The following is a 12,816-nucleotide window of genomic DNA, read 5'->3' as shown; positions in this document are numbered from 1 at the left end:
GGCTCTGGGGGGAGTGAGTGAGGGAGGAGGCTGCTGTTCCTCCTCCCGGGCTCTGGGGGGAGTGAGTGAGGGAGGAGGCTGCTGTTCCTCCTCCCGGGCTCTGGGGGGAGTGAGGGAGGGAGGAGGCTGCTGTTCCTCCTCCCGGGCTCTGGGGGGAGTGAGTGAGTGAGGGAGGAGGCTGCTGATCCTCCTCCCGGGCTCTGGGGGGAGTGAGTGAGGGAGGACGGTGCTGCTCCTCCTCCCGGGCTATGGGGGGAGAAAGGGAGGAGGCTGCTGTTCCTCCTCCCGGGCTATGGGGGGAGAAAGGGAGGAGGCTGCTGTTCCTCCTCCCGGGCTATGGGGGGAGAAAGGGAGGAGGCTGCTGTTCCACCTCCCGGGCTCTGGGGGGAGAGTGAGGGAGGACGGTGCTGTTCCTCCTCCCGGGCTCTTGGGGGAGTGAGGGAGGAGGCTGCTGCTCCTCCTCCCAGACTCTGGGGGGAGTGTGAGGGAGGAGGCTGCTGTTCCTCCTCCCGGGCTCTGGGGGGAGTGAGTGAGGGAGGAGGCTGCTGCTCCTCCTCCCGGGCTCTGGGGGGAGTGAGTGAGGGAGGAGGCTGCTGTTCCTCCTCCCGGGCTCTGGGGGGAGCGAGTGAGGGAGGAGGCTGCTGTTCCTCCTCCCGGGCTCTGGGGGGAGTGAGTGTGGGAGGAGGCTGCTGTTCCTCCTCCCGGGCTCTGGGGGGAGTGAGTGAGGGAGGAGGCTGCTGTTCCTCCTCCCAGACTCTGGGGGGAGTGAGTGAGGGAGGAGGCTGCTGTTCCTCCTCCCGGGCTCTGGGGGGAGTGAGTGAGGGAGGAGGCTGCTGTTCCACCTCCCGGGCTCTGGGGGGAGTGAGTGAGTGAGGGTGGAGGCTGCTGTTCCTCCTCCCGGGCTCTGGGGGGCGATACCGTGCGGGGTGGCCGTTACCGCGCATGCTCCGGCCCGGGTCTCGGGGTGTCATGGCGGCGGTGCAGGGGTGGGAGGCGCGCACGCTGTTCACGGAGGGGGTCCGGAGCGCGCTCGGGGCCTGGCCGGCCCTGCAGGTGATCACGGGGGCGCGCTGACGCCCGGGGAGGGGGTGGGGACAGTGAGGGAGGGGGCATGACCCAAAGGGGTGACCTAACGTGAGGGTGGCGGAAATGACGTCACTCACTACCGGAAGTTGAATGGAGCACATTCTGTCCCTTACTAGCCCAATGTGGGAGGGTCAGCGCTGAGGGAGGGTCAGCGCTGAGGGAGTGGGGGCTGTGGGAGGGTCAGTGGTGAGGGAGCGGGGGCTGTGGGAGGGTCAGTGGTGAGGGAGGGTGGGTGCTGAGGGAGTGGGTGCTGTGCGAGGGTCAGTGCTGAGGGAGGGTCAGTGCTGAGGGAGGGTCAGTGCTGAGGGAGTGGGTGCTGAGGGAGGGTCAGTGCTGAGGGAGGGTCAGTGCTGAGGGAGTGGGTGCTGAGGGAGGGTCAGTGCTGAGGGAGGGTCAGTGCTGAGGGAGTGGGTGCTGAGGGAGGGTCAGTGCTGAGGGAGTGGGTGCTGTGGGAGGGTCAGTGCTGAGGGAGCGGGGGCTGTGGGAGGGTCAGTGCTGAGGGAGGGTCAGTGCTGAGGGAGCGGGGGCTGTGGGAGGGTCAGTGCTGAGGGAGGGTCAGTGCTGAGGGAGTGGGTGCTGTGGGAGGGTCAGTGCTGAGGGAGCGGGCGCTGTGGGAGGGTCAGTGCTGAGGGAGGGTGGGTGCTGAGGGAGGGTGGGTGCTGAGGGAGTGGGTGCTGTGCGAGGGTCAGTGCTGAGGGAGCGGGCGCTGTGGGAGGGTCAGTGCTGAGGGAGTGGGTGCTGTGCGAGGGTCAGTGCTGAGGGAGCGGAGGCTGTGGGAGGGTCAGTGCTGAGGGAGCGGGTGCTGTGGGAGGGTCAGTGCTGAGGGAGTAAGGGCTGTGTGAGGGTGGGTGCTGAGGGAGGGTGGGTGCTGTGGGAGGGTCAGTGTTGAGGGAGTGGGTGCTGTGGGAGGGTCCGTGCTGTGGGAGGGTCCGTGCTGAGGGAGCGGGTGCTGTGGGAGGGTCAGTGCTGAGGGAGGGTCAGTGCTGTGGGAGCGAGGGCTGTGGGAGGGTCAGTGCTGAGGGAGGGTCAGTGCTGAGGGAGGGTCAGTGCTGTGGGAGTGGGTGCTGTGGGAGGGTCAGTGCTGAGGGAGCGGGGGCTGTGGGAGGGTCAGTGCTGAGGGAGCGGGCGCGGTGGGAGGGTCAGCGCTGAGGGAGCGGGGGCTGTGGGAGGGTCAGTGCTGAGGGAGGGTCAGCGCTGAGGGAGGGTCAGTGCTGAGGGAGTGGGGGCTGTGGGAGGGTCAGTGCTGAGGGAGTGGGGGCTGTGGGAGGGTCAGTGCTGAGGGAGCGGGGGCTGAGGGAGGGTCAGTGCTGAGGGAGGGTCAGCGCTGAGGGAGTGGGCGCTGTGGGAGGGTCAGTGCTGAGGGAGCGGGGGCTGTGGGAGGGTCAGTGCTGAGGGAGTGGGGGCTGTGGGAGGGTCAGTGCTGAGGGAGCGGACGCTGTGGGAGGGTCAGTGCTGAGGGAGGGTCAGTGCTGAGGGAGCGGGGGCTGTGGGAGGGTCAGTGCTGAGGGAGGGTCAGTGCTGAGGGAGGGTCAGTGCTGAGGGAGTGGGGGCTGTGGGAGGGTCAGTGCTGAGGGAGCGGGGGCTGTGGGAGGGTCAGTGCTGAGGGAGCGGGGGCTGTGGGAGGGTCAGTGCTGAGGGAGCGGGTGCTGTGGGAGGGTCAGTGCTGAGGGAGCGGGTGCTGAGGGAGGGTGGGTGCTGAGGGAGTGGGTGCTGTGCGAGGGTCAGTGCTGAGGGAGGGTGGGTGCTGTGGGAGGGTCAGTGCTGAGGGAGGGTGGGTGCTGAGGGAGTGGGTGCTGTGCGAGGGTCAGTGCTGAGGGAGCGGGTGCTGTGGGAGGGTCAGTGCTGAGGGAGCGGGGGCTGTGGGAGGGTCAGTGCTGAGGGAGCGGGCGCTGAGGGAGCGGGGGCTGTGGGAGGGTCAGCGCTGAGGGAGCGGGGGCTGTGGGATGGTCAGAGCTGAGGGAGCGGGTGCTGTGGGAGGGTCAGTGCTGAGGGAGGGTGGGTGCTGAGGGAGTGGGTGCTGTGCGAGGGTCAGTGCTGAGGGAGCGGGTGCTGTGGGAGGGTCAGTGCTGAGGGAGCGGGGGCTGTGGGAGGGTCAGTGCTGAGGGAGGGTCAGTGCTGAGGGAGTGGGCGCTGTGGGAGGGTCGGTGCTGAGGGAGTGGGCGCTGTGGGAGGGTCAGTGCTGTGGGAGGGTCAGTGCTGAGCTGCCCGTGGTCTGACCCGGTGCCCGGTGAATGCCCGGCAGGTTGCCGTTGAGAATGGATTCGGTGGTGCTGACAGCCAGCAGAAGGCAGCCTGGATGGTCACTGCTGTGGCTGAGTATTTCCATGACAACGGTGAGTGCCAGGGTCCCCCACCCCCCTCCCACATTTTCACTCGTGGAGTCAGTCCTGCACCAATACCGGCGTCTTGTCCACCCTTCAGCGAGGTGGGGGCCACTGCCTGTCCCCCCTTCAGCGAGGTGGGGGCCACTGCCTGTCCCCCCTTCAGAGAGGTGGGGGTCACTGCCTGTCCCCCCCTTCAGCGAGGTGGGGGCCACTGCCTGTCCCCCCTTCAGCGAGGTGGGGGCCACTGCCTGTCCCCCCTTCAGCGAGGTGGGGGCCACTGCCTGTCCCCCCTTCAGAGAGCTGGGGGCCACTGCCTGTCCCCCCTTCAGCGAGGTGGGGGCCACTGCCTGTCCCCCCTTCAGCGAGGTGGGGGCCACTGCCTGTCCCCCCTTCAGCGAGGTGGGGGCCACTGCCTGTCCCCCCTTCAGCGAGGTGGGGGCCACTGCCTGTCCCCCCCTTCAGCGAGGTGGGGGCCACTGCCTGTCCCCCCCTTCAGCGAGGTGGGGGCCACTCCTGTCCACCCTTCAGCGAGATGGGGGCCACTGCCTGTCATTAACACAGAGAGCCACGCTGGTGCACTGGGAGCACGGCTTACAGTCCCATCAGAGTGGCCTTGGAATAGACTGTCCAGTCTGGGATACCAGGCCCCTCCGGCCTGTCCATGGTACACGTGGTCACTGCTGGCCGTACAGGGAGTCGGAGTTCAGCAGATCATTCCTACTGAGCCCAGCTGCTGCTGGGCATCACTGGTGCGCCATGTCAGCATTGAAGGTGGGAGTTAGAACGTCACTCAGAGGGGCTGGGCCGGGCGTCTACTTTGTCCCTGGACTGTGTTGAGCTTCTCGAGTGTTGTTGGAGCTGCCCCCGTCCAGGGCAAGTGGGGAGTATCCCCTCACCCTCCTGCCTCGTGCCTTGTCGATGGTGGGACAGGGCTTTGGGGGGAGAGTCAGGAGGGGAGTTACTCACTGCAGGATTCCCAGCCTCTGACCCTGATGGTGGGACAGGGCTTTGGGGGGGGGAGAGTCAGGAGGGGAGTTACTCACTGCAGGATTCCCAGCCTCTGACCCGATGGTGGGACAGGGCTTTGGGGGAGAGTCAGGAGGGGAGTTACTCGCTACAGGATTCCCAGCCTCTGACCCGATGGTGGGACAGGGCTTTGGGGGGAGAGTCAGGAGGGGAGTTACTCACTGCAGGATTCCCAGCCTCTGACCCCGATGGTGGGACAGGGCTTTGGGGGAGAGTCAGGAGGGGAGTTACTCACTGCAGGATTCCCAGCCTCTGACCCGATGGTGGGAGAGTCAGGAGAGGGGTTACTCGCTGCAGGATTCCCAGCCTCTGACCTGCTCCTGTAGCCGCGGGATTGAAATGGGGCTGGGTCCGGTTCAGTTTCTGCTCAACGGTAACCCCCAGGATGTTGATAGTGGGGGGATTCAGCGATGGTAACACCATTGAACACCAAGGCGATGGTTCGATTCTGTCTGATGGGGGGACAGTCATTGCCTGTCCCTTGTGCAGTGAACATTTTAAAGTCTCTCTGACTGGAATATGGGTCTCACTCGCTGGTTGAGTATTTCTGACCCTGTCAGATACCCTTGGGGGGAGGTGGTGATGAGTGATTTGGAATATTCTCTGCCCCTCAGTAGCTCAGTGCTGGGGACTAATGTTTGATGCTCTCTGGCCTGCCCTGCAGTAAATCTAGAACCCGAGGAGGTGGAAGATCTCCTGGCCGACCTGCTCTACAATGAGTTTGATACTGCTGTCGAAGACGGGAGTTTGTCTGAGGTAAGGGACCTCACCACTCAGTCATTCCCATCTCAGACCTGTGGGTGTGGGGGACCGGCCCAACACCCAGCCTGGATACCGAACCCCCCACCTCCCATACTGCTCCCCTCCCTGTCTCCGTCCCCTCCCTGTCTCTGTCCCCGTCCCCTGCCTGCCCCCCGTCCCCTGCCTGTCCCCCGTCCCCCCCCCCCCCCAGCCCCTACACCCCCTCCCTACCCCAGCCCCCTCCACCCTAGTTACTGTGAGAGTTACACTCTTCCCATGATGTTAATTCCTGTCAGGAGTAGAATTCCTTGGAAACTGCCCAAACTCTGACACTGATGTACAGGTTATTAACACGGTCAGGTGGGGTGTTTTATCACCTTGCAGATGACCTTTTGAAATCCGGTCAGTATTTCCCCTCCCCATCGATGTCCCGGTCCAAATGCCCCCACAGGGGGTCCCTGCTGGTCCCCAAGCCTCACCTTCCTCAATGACCTGTTGAGATGTCTCTTAAACCTGCCCCGCAACCTTGTTATGCCCCATGACTGACCTCCCTCCCCTCCCCACTCACCCCTCACCCGTCCCCCCTTCCCCTCCCCCCCTTCCCCTCCCCCCCTTCCCCTCCCCCCCTTCCCCTCCCCCCCTTCCCCTCCCCCCCTTCCCCTTCCCCCCCTTCCCCTTCCCCCCCTTCCCCTTCCCCCCCTTCCCCTTCCCCCCCTTCCCCTTCCCCCCCTTCCCCTTCCCCCCCTTCCCCTTCCCCCTTCCCCTTCCCCCCCTCCCTCTCTCTCTCTCTCACACACACTCAGTGCCCCCCCTCTCTCTTTCCCCCTTCTCCCCCAGTGTCTCTTCTCTCTCTCTCCCCCAGTGCCTTTCTCTTTCTGTCCCCCCAGTGCCCCCTCTCCTTCCCTCCCCGCCCCCCCCCCCCGTGCGCGCCTCTCTCTCTCTCTCTCTCCCCCCCCCCCCCCCCCCCCCCCGTCCCCAGTGCGCCTCTCTCTCTCTCTCACTCGCAGTGCCTCTCTCTCCCACGGTGCCCCTCTCTCTGAGTGCCTCTCTCTGCCTGTGTGCAGGTAGCGCAGCAGCTCCACACCCTGTCCACCCTGTGCTGCAGGGGTCAGGAAGCGGAGGTCAGGGGTCACATCCTGCAGCTGACCCAGAGGAAGGACCGTGTCAGGGTGAATGCAGTCTGTGATGGGAGCCCTGGCCAGGACGAGGAGGACGACGAAGAGGAGGAGGAGGAGGAGGAGGGCGATGGCTGCGCTGAGGTACATGCGGGTAATCTCCTAACTGGTTTAACCTGTGACCTTTCCCTTCCTGGCTGAGCGATGTTGACCCTGGGGACATGACCTGAGGGGAAGGGGATTCGCCAACTTGGAGCCAGGGTGGGACAGATCCCGCTGGCCTGGGGAGGGTCTGCTCCCCGATCCTATCCAGGTCTCTGTCTCCCCCTCCTCCCCCCCCCCCTCCAATCCCACCCCTGATGACTGTACCATCCCTCGGTGACGTGCCCACAGTGTCATTCTCTCTGTCTGTTTCTCTCCTTGGGACACCAGGCCATGGAGTGCGAGAGCCGGGAGACGGCGAGCGATCCCACCCTCCCCGGCACACCGGCAGCAGCCCACCGGGAGGAGCAGGCTGACGGCTGGACAGTGGTACGCCGGAAAAGGAGGTAGCGGGAGGAGGCGGCCAGCCCCTTTTATCCCCGATTCCCAGCCATTGCCGGCACGGAACCCCACCTCCCCAGCCGCTGGATAACCAGGAAGAAGCCGGCAGTGCCTGGGAATCCGAGAGGAGGAAGTCTCCGTCCCGTGCAGCCTCCTGCGGAGGTGATCGTTCAGCTTCTCTCGACCCTGCTCCCTGTCCCGTCCCCATTTCAACAGACACCCGCTCGCTCACTCTACCCACTGCAGGACCCCTGCGTGGCTGGGACCCCCGCACACTCAGAGCTCCGCCGTCCTGACCCACAGCGCGATAGAGCGAGCTCCATGCCCTGTCCCGTGCCTCCTAGGTCCTGACGTTTCAAGGGATACTCACTCACTCACTCCCTCCCTGCGTGTCTGGGACCCCCGCACAGTCAGAGCTCCGCTGTCCTGACCCACAGCTGCTGCAGCGCGATAGAGCGAGCCCCATGCCTCCTAGGTCCTGACATTTCGAGGGACACTCCCTCCCTCCCTGCGTGGCTGGGACCCCCGCACACTCAGAGCTCCGCTATCCTGACCCACAGCACGATAGAGCGAGCCCCTTACCCCACGCTCTGGAGGGGGTGAAGATGGACTGAATGCAGTTGGGCCCCACCCTGGTGCTACGCCGTGGGAGTGTGGGGGAACGGTGTAAATCCGAAAGGCCCTGCTGTAGTCATGGGGGCCTGGTTTCATTCAGAGCCCCGGTGCGAGTTGGTGTCATCGGGGAGGTAGTTCCCACTCAGCGCCCACCACCAGCCCTGGTGCCAGTGCGTCCCACTCACCCCCTGGATTCAGCTCGAGAGATCTGTGGCGGTTCGGTCCATCGCCTGGGTATCAGCAGCCCACAAAGACACACCAGCGTTGATCTGTGACAGGAGAGTGGCCTCCGCTTTGGGAAGGGAGCACTGGTATCAGCGGAGGAGGCTGTTCAGCCCATCGGCAGGGTGCAGCTCAGGAGAGAGCCGTCTGGTCTGGGTGCACTCCCACCCTGTTCTCATCGAGGAGCCTGGATGGGGGGGGGTTCCATTTGTCTCTGTCTCTCTGTCTCTGTCTCTTTGTCTCTCTCTCTGTCTCTCTCTCTGTCTCTCTCTCTGTCTCTCTCTCTCTCTCTCTCTCTCTCTCTCTGTCTCTCTGTCTCTGTCTCTGTCTCTGTCTCTGTCTCTGTCTCTCTCTCTCTCTCTCTCTCTACACTAACGGAATCACCCACAAACATTGACAGCAGGAAGATAATGGAGACTGTGTCAGGGCGGCCTGTGTCCGTCAGTCCTGGCTGACCCCAGGGTCAAACCCTCCCTCCATGATGTCCCGGGTCTCCATGACGGGCAGCCTGGCCAGGTCAAGCCAACGTAACACCACCCGCCCCCCCCCTCTACCGTCTGTCTCTCTCGCTCTGTCTCTCTCTCTCTGTCTGCCCCTGTTTTCTCTGTCTGTCTCTCTCTTCCCCCTGTCTCCCCCTCCCTCTCTCCCCCCATCTCCCTCTCTCTCGCCCCCCCCATCTCCCTCTCTCTCGCCCCCCCGGCTCTCTCTCTCTCTCGCCCCCCCCCGTCTCTCTCTCTCTCTCGCCCCCCCGTCTCTCTCTCACCCCGTGTCTCTCTCTCTCTCTGTCTCTCTCTCTCTCTCGCCCCCCCGTCTCTCTCTCTCGCCCTTCCCTCCCCCCGTCTCTCTCTCTCTCTCTCGCCCCCCTGTGTCTCTCTGTCTCTCTCTCTCTCTGTCTCGCCCCCCTGTGTGTGTCTCTCTCTCTCTCTCTCTCTCTGTCTCGCCCCCCTGTGTGTGTCTCTCTCTCTCTCTCTCTCTCTCTGTCTCGCCCCCCTGTGTGTGTCTCTCTCTCTCTCTCTCTCTCTGTCTCGCCCCCCGTGTCTCTCTCTCTCTCTCTCTCTCGCCCCCCCCGTCTCTCTCTCTCGCCCTTCCCTCCCCCCGTCTCTCTCTCTCTCTCGCCCCCCTGTGTCTCTCTGTCTCTCTCTCTCTGTCTCGCCCCCCTGTGTGTCTCTCTCTCTCTCTCTCTCTCTCTGTCTCGCCCCCCTGTGTCTCTCTCTCTCTCTCTCTCTCTGTCTCGCCCCCCTGTGTGTGTCTCTCTCTCTCTCTCTCTCTCTCTGTCTCGCCCCCCTGTGTGTCTCTCTCTCTCTCTCTCGCCCCCCCCCGTCTCTCTCTCTCGCCCCGTGTCTCTCTCTCTCTGTCTCGCCCCCCTGTGTGTCTCTCTCTCTCTCTCTCTCTCTCTCTCTCGCCCCCCCCCGTCTCTCTCTCTCGCCCCGTGTCTCTCTCTCTCTGTCTCGCCCCCCTGTGTGTCTCTCTCTCTCTCTCTCTCTCTCTCTGTCTCGCCCCCCGTGTCTCTCTCTCTCTCTCTCGCCCCCCCCGTCTCTCTCTCTCGCCCTTCCCTCCCCCCGTCTCTCTCTCGCCCCCCTGTGTCTCTCTCTCTCTCTCTCTCTCTCTGTCTCGCCCCCCTGTGTGTCTCTCTCTCTCTCTCTCTCTCTGTCTCGCCCCCCTGTGTCTCTCTCTCTCTCTCTCTCTGTCTCGCCCCCCTGTGTGTCTCTCTCTCTCTCTCTCTCTCTCTCTGTCTCGCCCCCCTGTGTGTCTCTCTCTCTCTCTCTCTCTCTCTCTGTCTCGCCCCCCTGTGTCTCTCTCTCTCTCTCTCTCTCTCTCTCTGTCTCGCCCCCCTGTGTGTCTCTCTCTCTCTCTCTCTCTCTCTGTCTCGCCCCCCGTGTCTCTCTCTCTCTCGCCCCCCCGTCTCTCTCTCTCTGTCTCGCCCCCCTGTGTGTCTCTCTCTCTCTCTCTCTCTCTCTGTCTCGCCCCCCTGTGTGTGTCTCTCTCTCTCTCTCTCTCTCTCTCTCGCCCCCCTGTGTCTCTCTCTCTCTCGCCCTTCCCTCCCCCCCCGTCTCTCTCTCTCTCTCTCGCCCCCCTGTGTCTGTCTCTCTCTCTCTCTGCCTTGCTCCCTCCCTGTGTTTTCTCCCTCCTGGTTTCCCCCTACCGTTCTGCATTCGCTGTCGCCGTCCCCGTCCCCCCCTGGCTGCTGTGTGTGTGTGTGTGTGTGTTGCTCCCTGATGAGCTGACCTTGTGATTGAAGTGTGTGGTGAGCGATGAAGATGGCGCCACCTCTGGGATATGTTTCCCTTTGTGTTTTCCAACAATAAAGACGCACATTAAAAACGGGAACCAAAAGCAGCCTCGGTGTCTCAATAAAATAAAAACCGAATTGTAGGCGCTGGAGGAACTCAGCGAGAGAAAGGGAGACCGTGAACACAGGACAGTTCAGGCCCTTCGCCCCTCGATGTGGTGCCAACCTCTTACCCTACTCTAAGATCGGCCTAACCTTCGTCCCCTCATTGTACGATCTCCCATGGGCCCCTACCCCAGAGCCGTGGAACCGTCCCTGCTGTGTCTGCTGCCACTGCGTTAGTTCACGTCTGGTGACCTTCCCTGAGGACAGTCTGGCCTACGGTTCCTGGGAGGTGTTTGTGACCCAGTGCTGAGGGGCAGGTTTGACCGTCACGGAGGGACGAAGATTCATTTATCGCTCCACTCCCAACCCTCGCCCCAATCTGGTTTCTAAAGGCACACCGTTCCGAGCTCCGAAAGCCCCTTTGTCCGCGCGCTTTCACGGACTCAACCCGGGGGCATTGTGAAGGCAATCCCCCCCACCCCACGGTACCCCCCATCAGCCACAGAACGGGTGGTGGGTGTGCCAGCCAAGGTGACGCGCCTGGGCACAGAGCCGAGGGGGTGAGGGAGTCGAGGGTTGTGTGCCGACTGCAGGCCGGTGGGGTTAGAATTCTTGGGGAGGTTGGGCCGAAGAGCCTGTTTCCATTGGTGTATGACGTCACCGAGAGCACAGGAACAGGCCTTTCAGTCCAACCTGTCTGTGCTGACCCAGAGATCCTCGATTCATCCAATCCCCCCGTTCCCCAGCCCTTGGCCCATCTCCCTCTAAACCCTTCCTCTCCATGTCCCCCCCCATCCTTTTAAATGTTGTCATTGTACCAGCCCCCCTCTGGCAGCTCGGTCCACACACGCACCACCCTCTGAGGGCGGGAAAAACGTTACCCCTCAGGTCCCTTTCCCCCCCCCCCCCACCCTAAACCTACGCCCCCTCTAGTTCTGGGCTCCCCCACCCCAGGGGGGAAAAGATCTTGCCCCTTCAGTTAAGAGTCTATTGTGCAGGTACTGGAGGTTAGAGTGGCGCTGGAAGAGCAGGCAGCTCCGAGGAGCAGGGAAATTCCGTGTTTCGGGGTGGAGCCCTTCGTTGGGAATGTTTCTGTGATGCTGCCTGGTCTGTTGGAGTTTTCCAGCTAGACGTTCTCAGCTCTGACCTCCAGCATCTGCAGATCTCACTGTCTCCTCCTCGCTCTGAATCCGCTGTCTCCGTTGGCACATAGTAATCGCACCCTCCATCTCACCCTCCACCCTCCCCTCCAACGCCCACTGCTGTAACTTCCAGGTACGGGTGCGTTACCTGTTTCTCAACTCACTGACGTTTCTAAAACAAGCTAGATAGTCTGCGAATCAGTGAGAGAGGACAAGCGTCGCAGCTTGTGACGCGACACTCGGCACTGAGCACTCTCACTCCTGTCTGTGTACTCACCGGGACGGTGCTGAGGGACGGGCCCTCTCCTGTCTGTGTACACACCGGGACGGTGCTGTGGGACGGGCCCTCTCACTCCTGTCTGTGTACACACCGGGACGGTGCTGTGGGACGGGCCCTCTCGCTCCTGTCTGTGTACACACCGGGACGGTGCTGAGGGACGGGCCCTCTCGCTCCTGTCTGTGTACACACCGGGACGGTGCTGAGGGACGGGCCCTCTCCTGTCTGTGTACACACCGGGACGGTGCTGTGGGACGGGCGCTCTCACTCCTGTCTGTGTACACACCGGGACGGTGCTGTGGGACGGGCGCTCTCACTCCTGTCTGTGTACACACCGGGACGGTGCTGAGGGACGGGCCCTCTCCTGTCTGTGTACACACCGGGACGGTGCTGTGGGACGGGCCCTCTCCTGTCTGTGTACACACCGGGACGGTGCTGTGGGACGGGCCCTCTCCTGTCTGTGTACACACCGGGACGGTGCTGAGGGACAGGCCCTCTCCTGTCTGTGTACACACCGGGACGGTGCTGAGGGACGGGCCCTCTCCTGTCTGTGTACACACCGGGACGGTGCTGTGGGACGGGCCCTCTCACTCCTGTCTGTGTACTCACCGGGACGGTGCTGTGGGACGGGCCCTCTCACTCCTGTCTGTGTACACACCGGGACGGTGCTGAGGGACGGGCCCTCTCACTCCTGTCTGTGTACACACCGGGACGGTGCTGTGGGACGGGCCCTCTCCTGTCTGTGTACACACCGGGACGGTGCTGAGGGACGGGCGCTCTCACTCCTGTCTGTGTACACACCGGGACGGTGCTGAGGGACAGGCCCTCTCCTGTCTGTGTACACACCGGGACGGTGCTGAGGGACGGGCGCTCTCCTGTCTGTGTACACACCGGGACGGTGCTGAGGGACAGGCCCTCTCACTCCTGTCTGTGTACACACCGGGACGGTGCTGAGGGACGGGCCCTCTCGCTCCTGTCTGTGTACACACCGGGACGGTGCTGAGGGACGGGCGCTCTCCTGTCTGTGTACTCACCGGGACGGTGCTGTGGGACGGGCCCTCTCACTCCTGTCTGTGTACACACCGGGACGGTGCTGAGGGACGGGCACTCTCACTCCTGTCTGTGTACACACCGGGACGGTGCTGAGGGACGGGCCCTCTCCTGTCTGTGTACACACCGGGACGGTGCTGAGGGACGGGCACTCTCACTCCTGTCTGTGTACACACCGGGACGGTGCTGAGGGACGGGCCCTCTCACTCCTGTCTGTGTACTCACCGGGACGGTGCTGTGGGACGGGCCCTCTCACTCCTGTCTGTGTACACACCGGGACGATGCTGTGGGACGGGCCCTCTCACTCCTGTCTGTGTACTCACCGGGACGGTGCTGAGGG

At 63.6% G+C, this 12,816-nt stretch overlaps 1 protein-coding gene across 1 annotated transcript; it reads left to right on the top strand.

Annotated features, from left to right (window-relative positions):
• The first annotated feature begins 937 nt into the window (after nucleotides 1–937).
• Nucleotides 938–8,373, top strand: tsr2 (TSR2 ribosome maturation factor). Its single transcript, XM_060822472.1, has 5 exons — nucleotides 938–1,053; nucleotides 3,329–3,419; nucleotides 5,101–5,192; nucleotides 6,242–6,436; nucleotides 6,725–8,373. Exons 1-5 carry the CDS (start codon nucleotides 943–945, stop codon nucleotides 6,842–6,844), a joined length of 609 nt encoding a protein of 202 aa, XP_060678455.1. The 5' UTR covers nucleotides 938–942; the 3' UTR covers nucleotides 6,845–8,373.
• The last annotated feature ends 4,443 nt before the right edge of the window (nucleotides 8,374–12,816 follow it).

The sequence above is a fragment of the Hemiscyllium ocellatum genome, unplaced genomic scaffold (genome assembly GCF_020745735.1).
Source record: "Hemiscyllium ocellatum isolate sHemOce1 unplaced genomic scaffold, sHemOce1.pat.X.cur. R, whole genome shotgun sequence".
Lineage (NCBI taxonomy): Eukaryota > Metazoa > Chordata > Chondrichthyes > Orectolobiformes > Hemiscylliidae > Hemiscyllium > Hemiscyllium ocellatum.
This window is presented reverse-complemented; position numbering and strand designations above follow the sequence as displayed.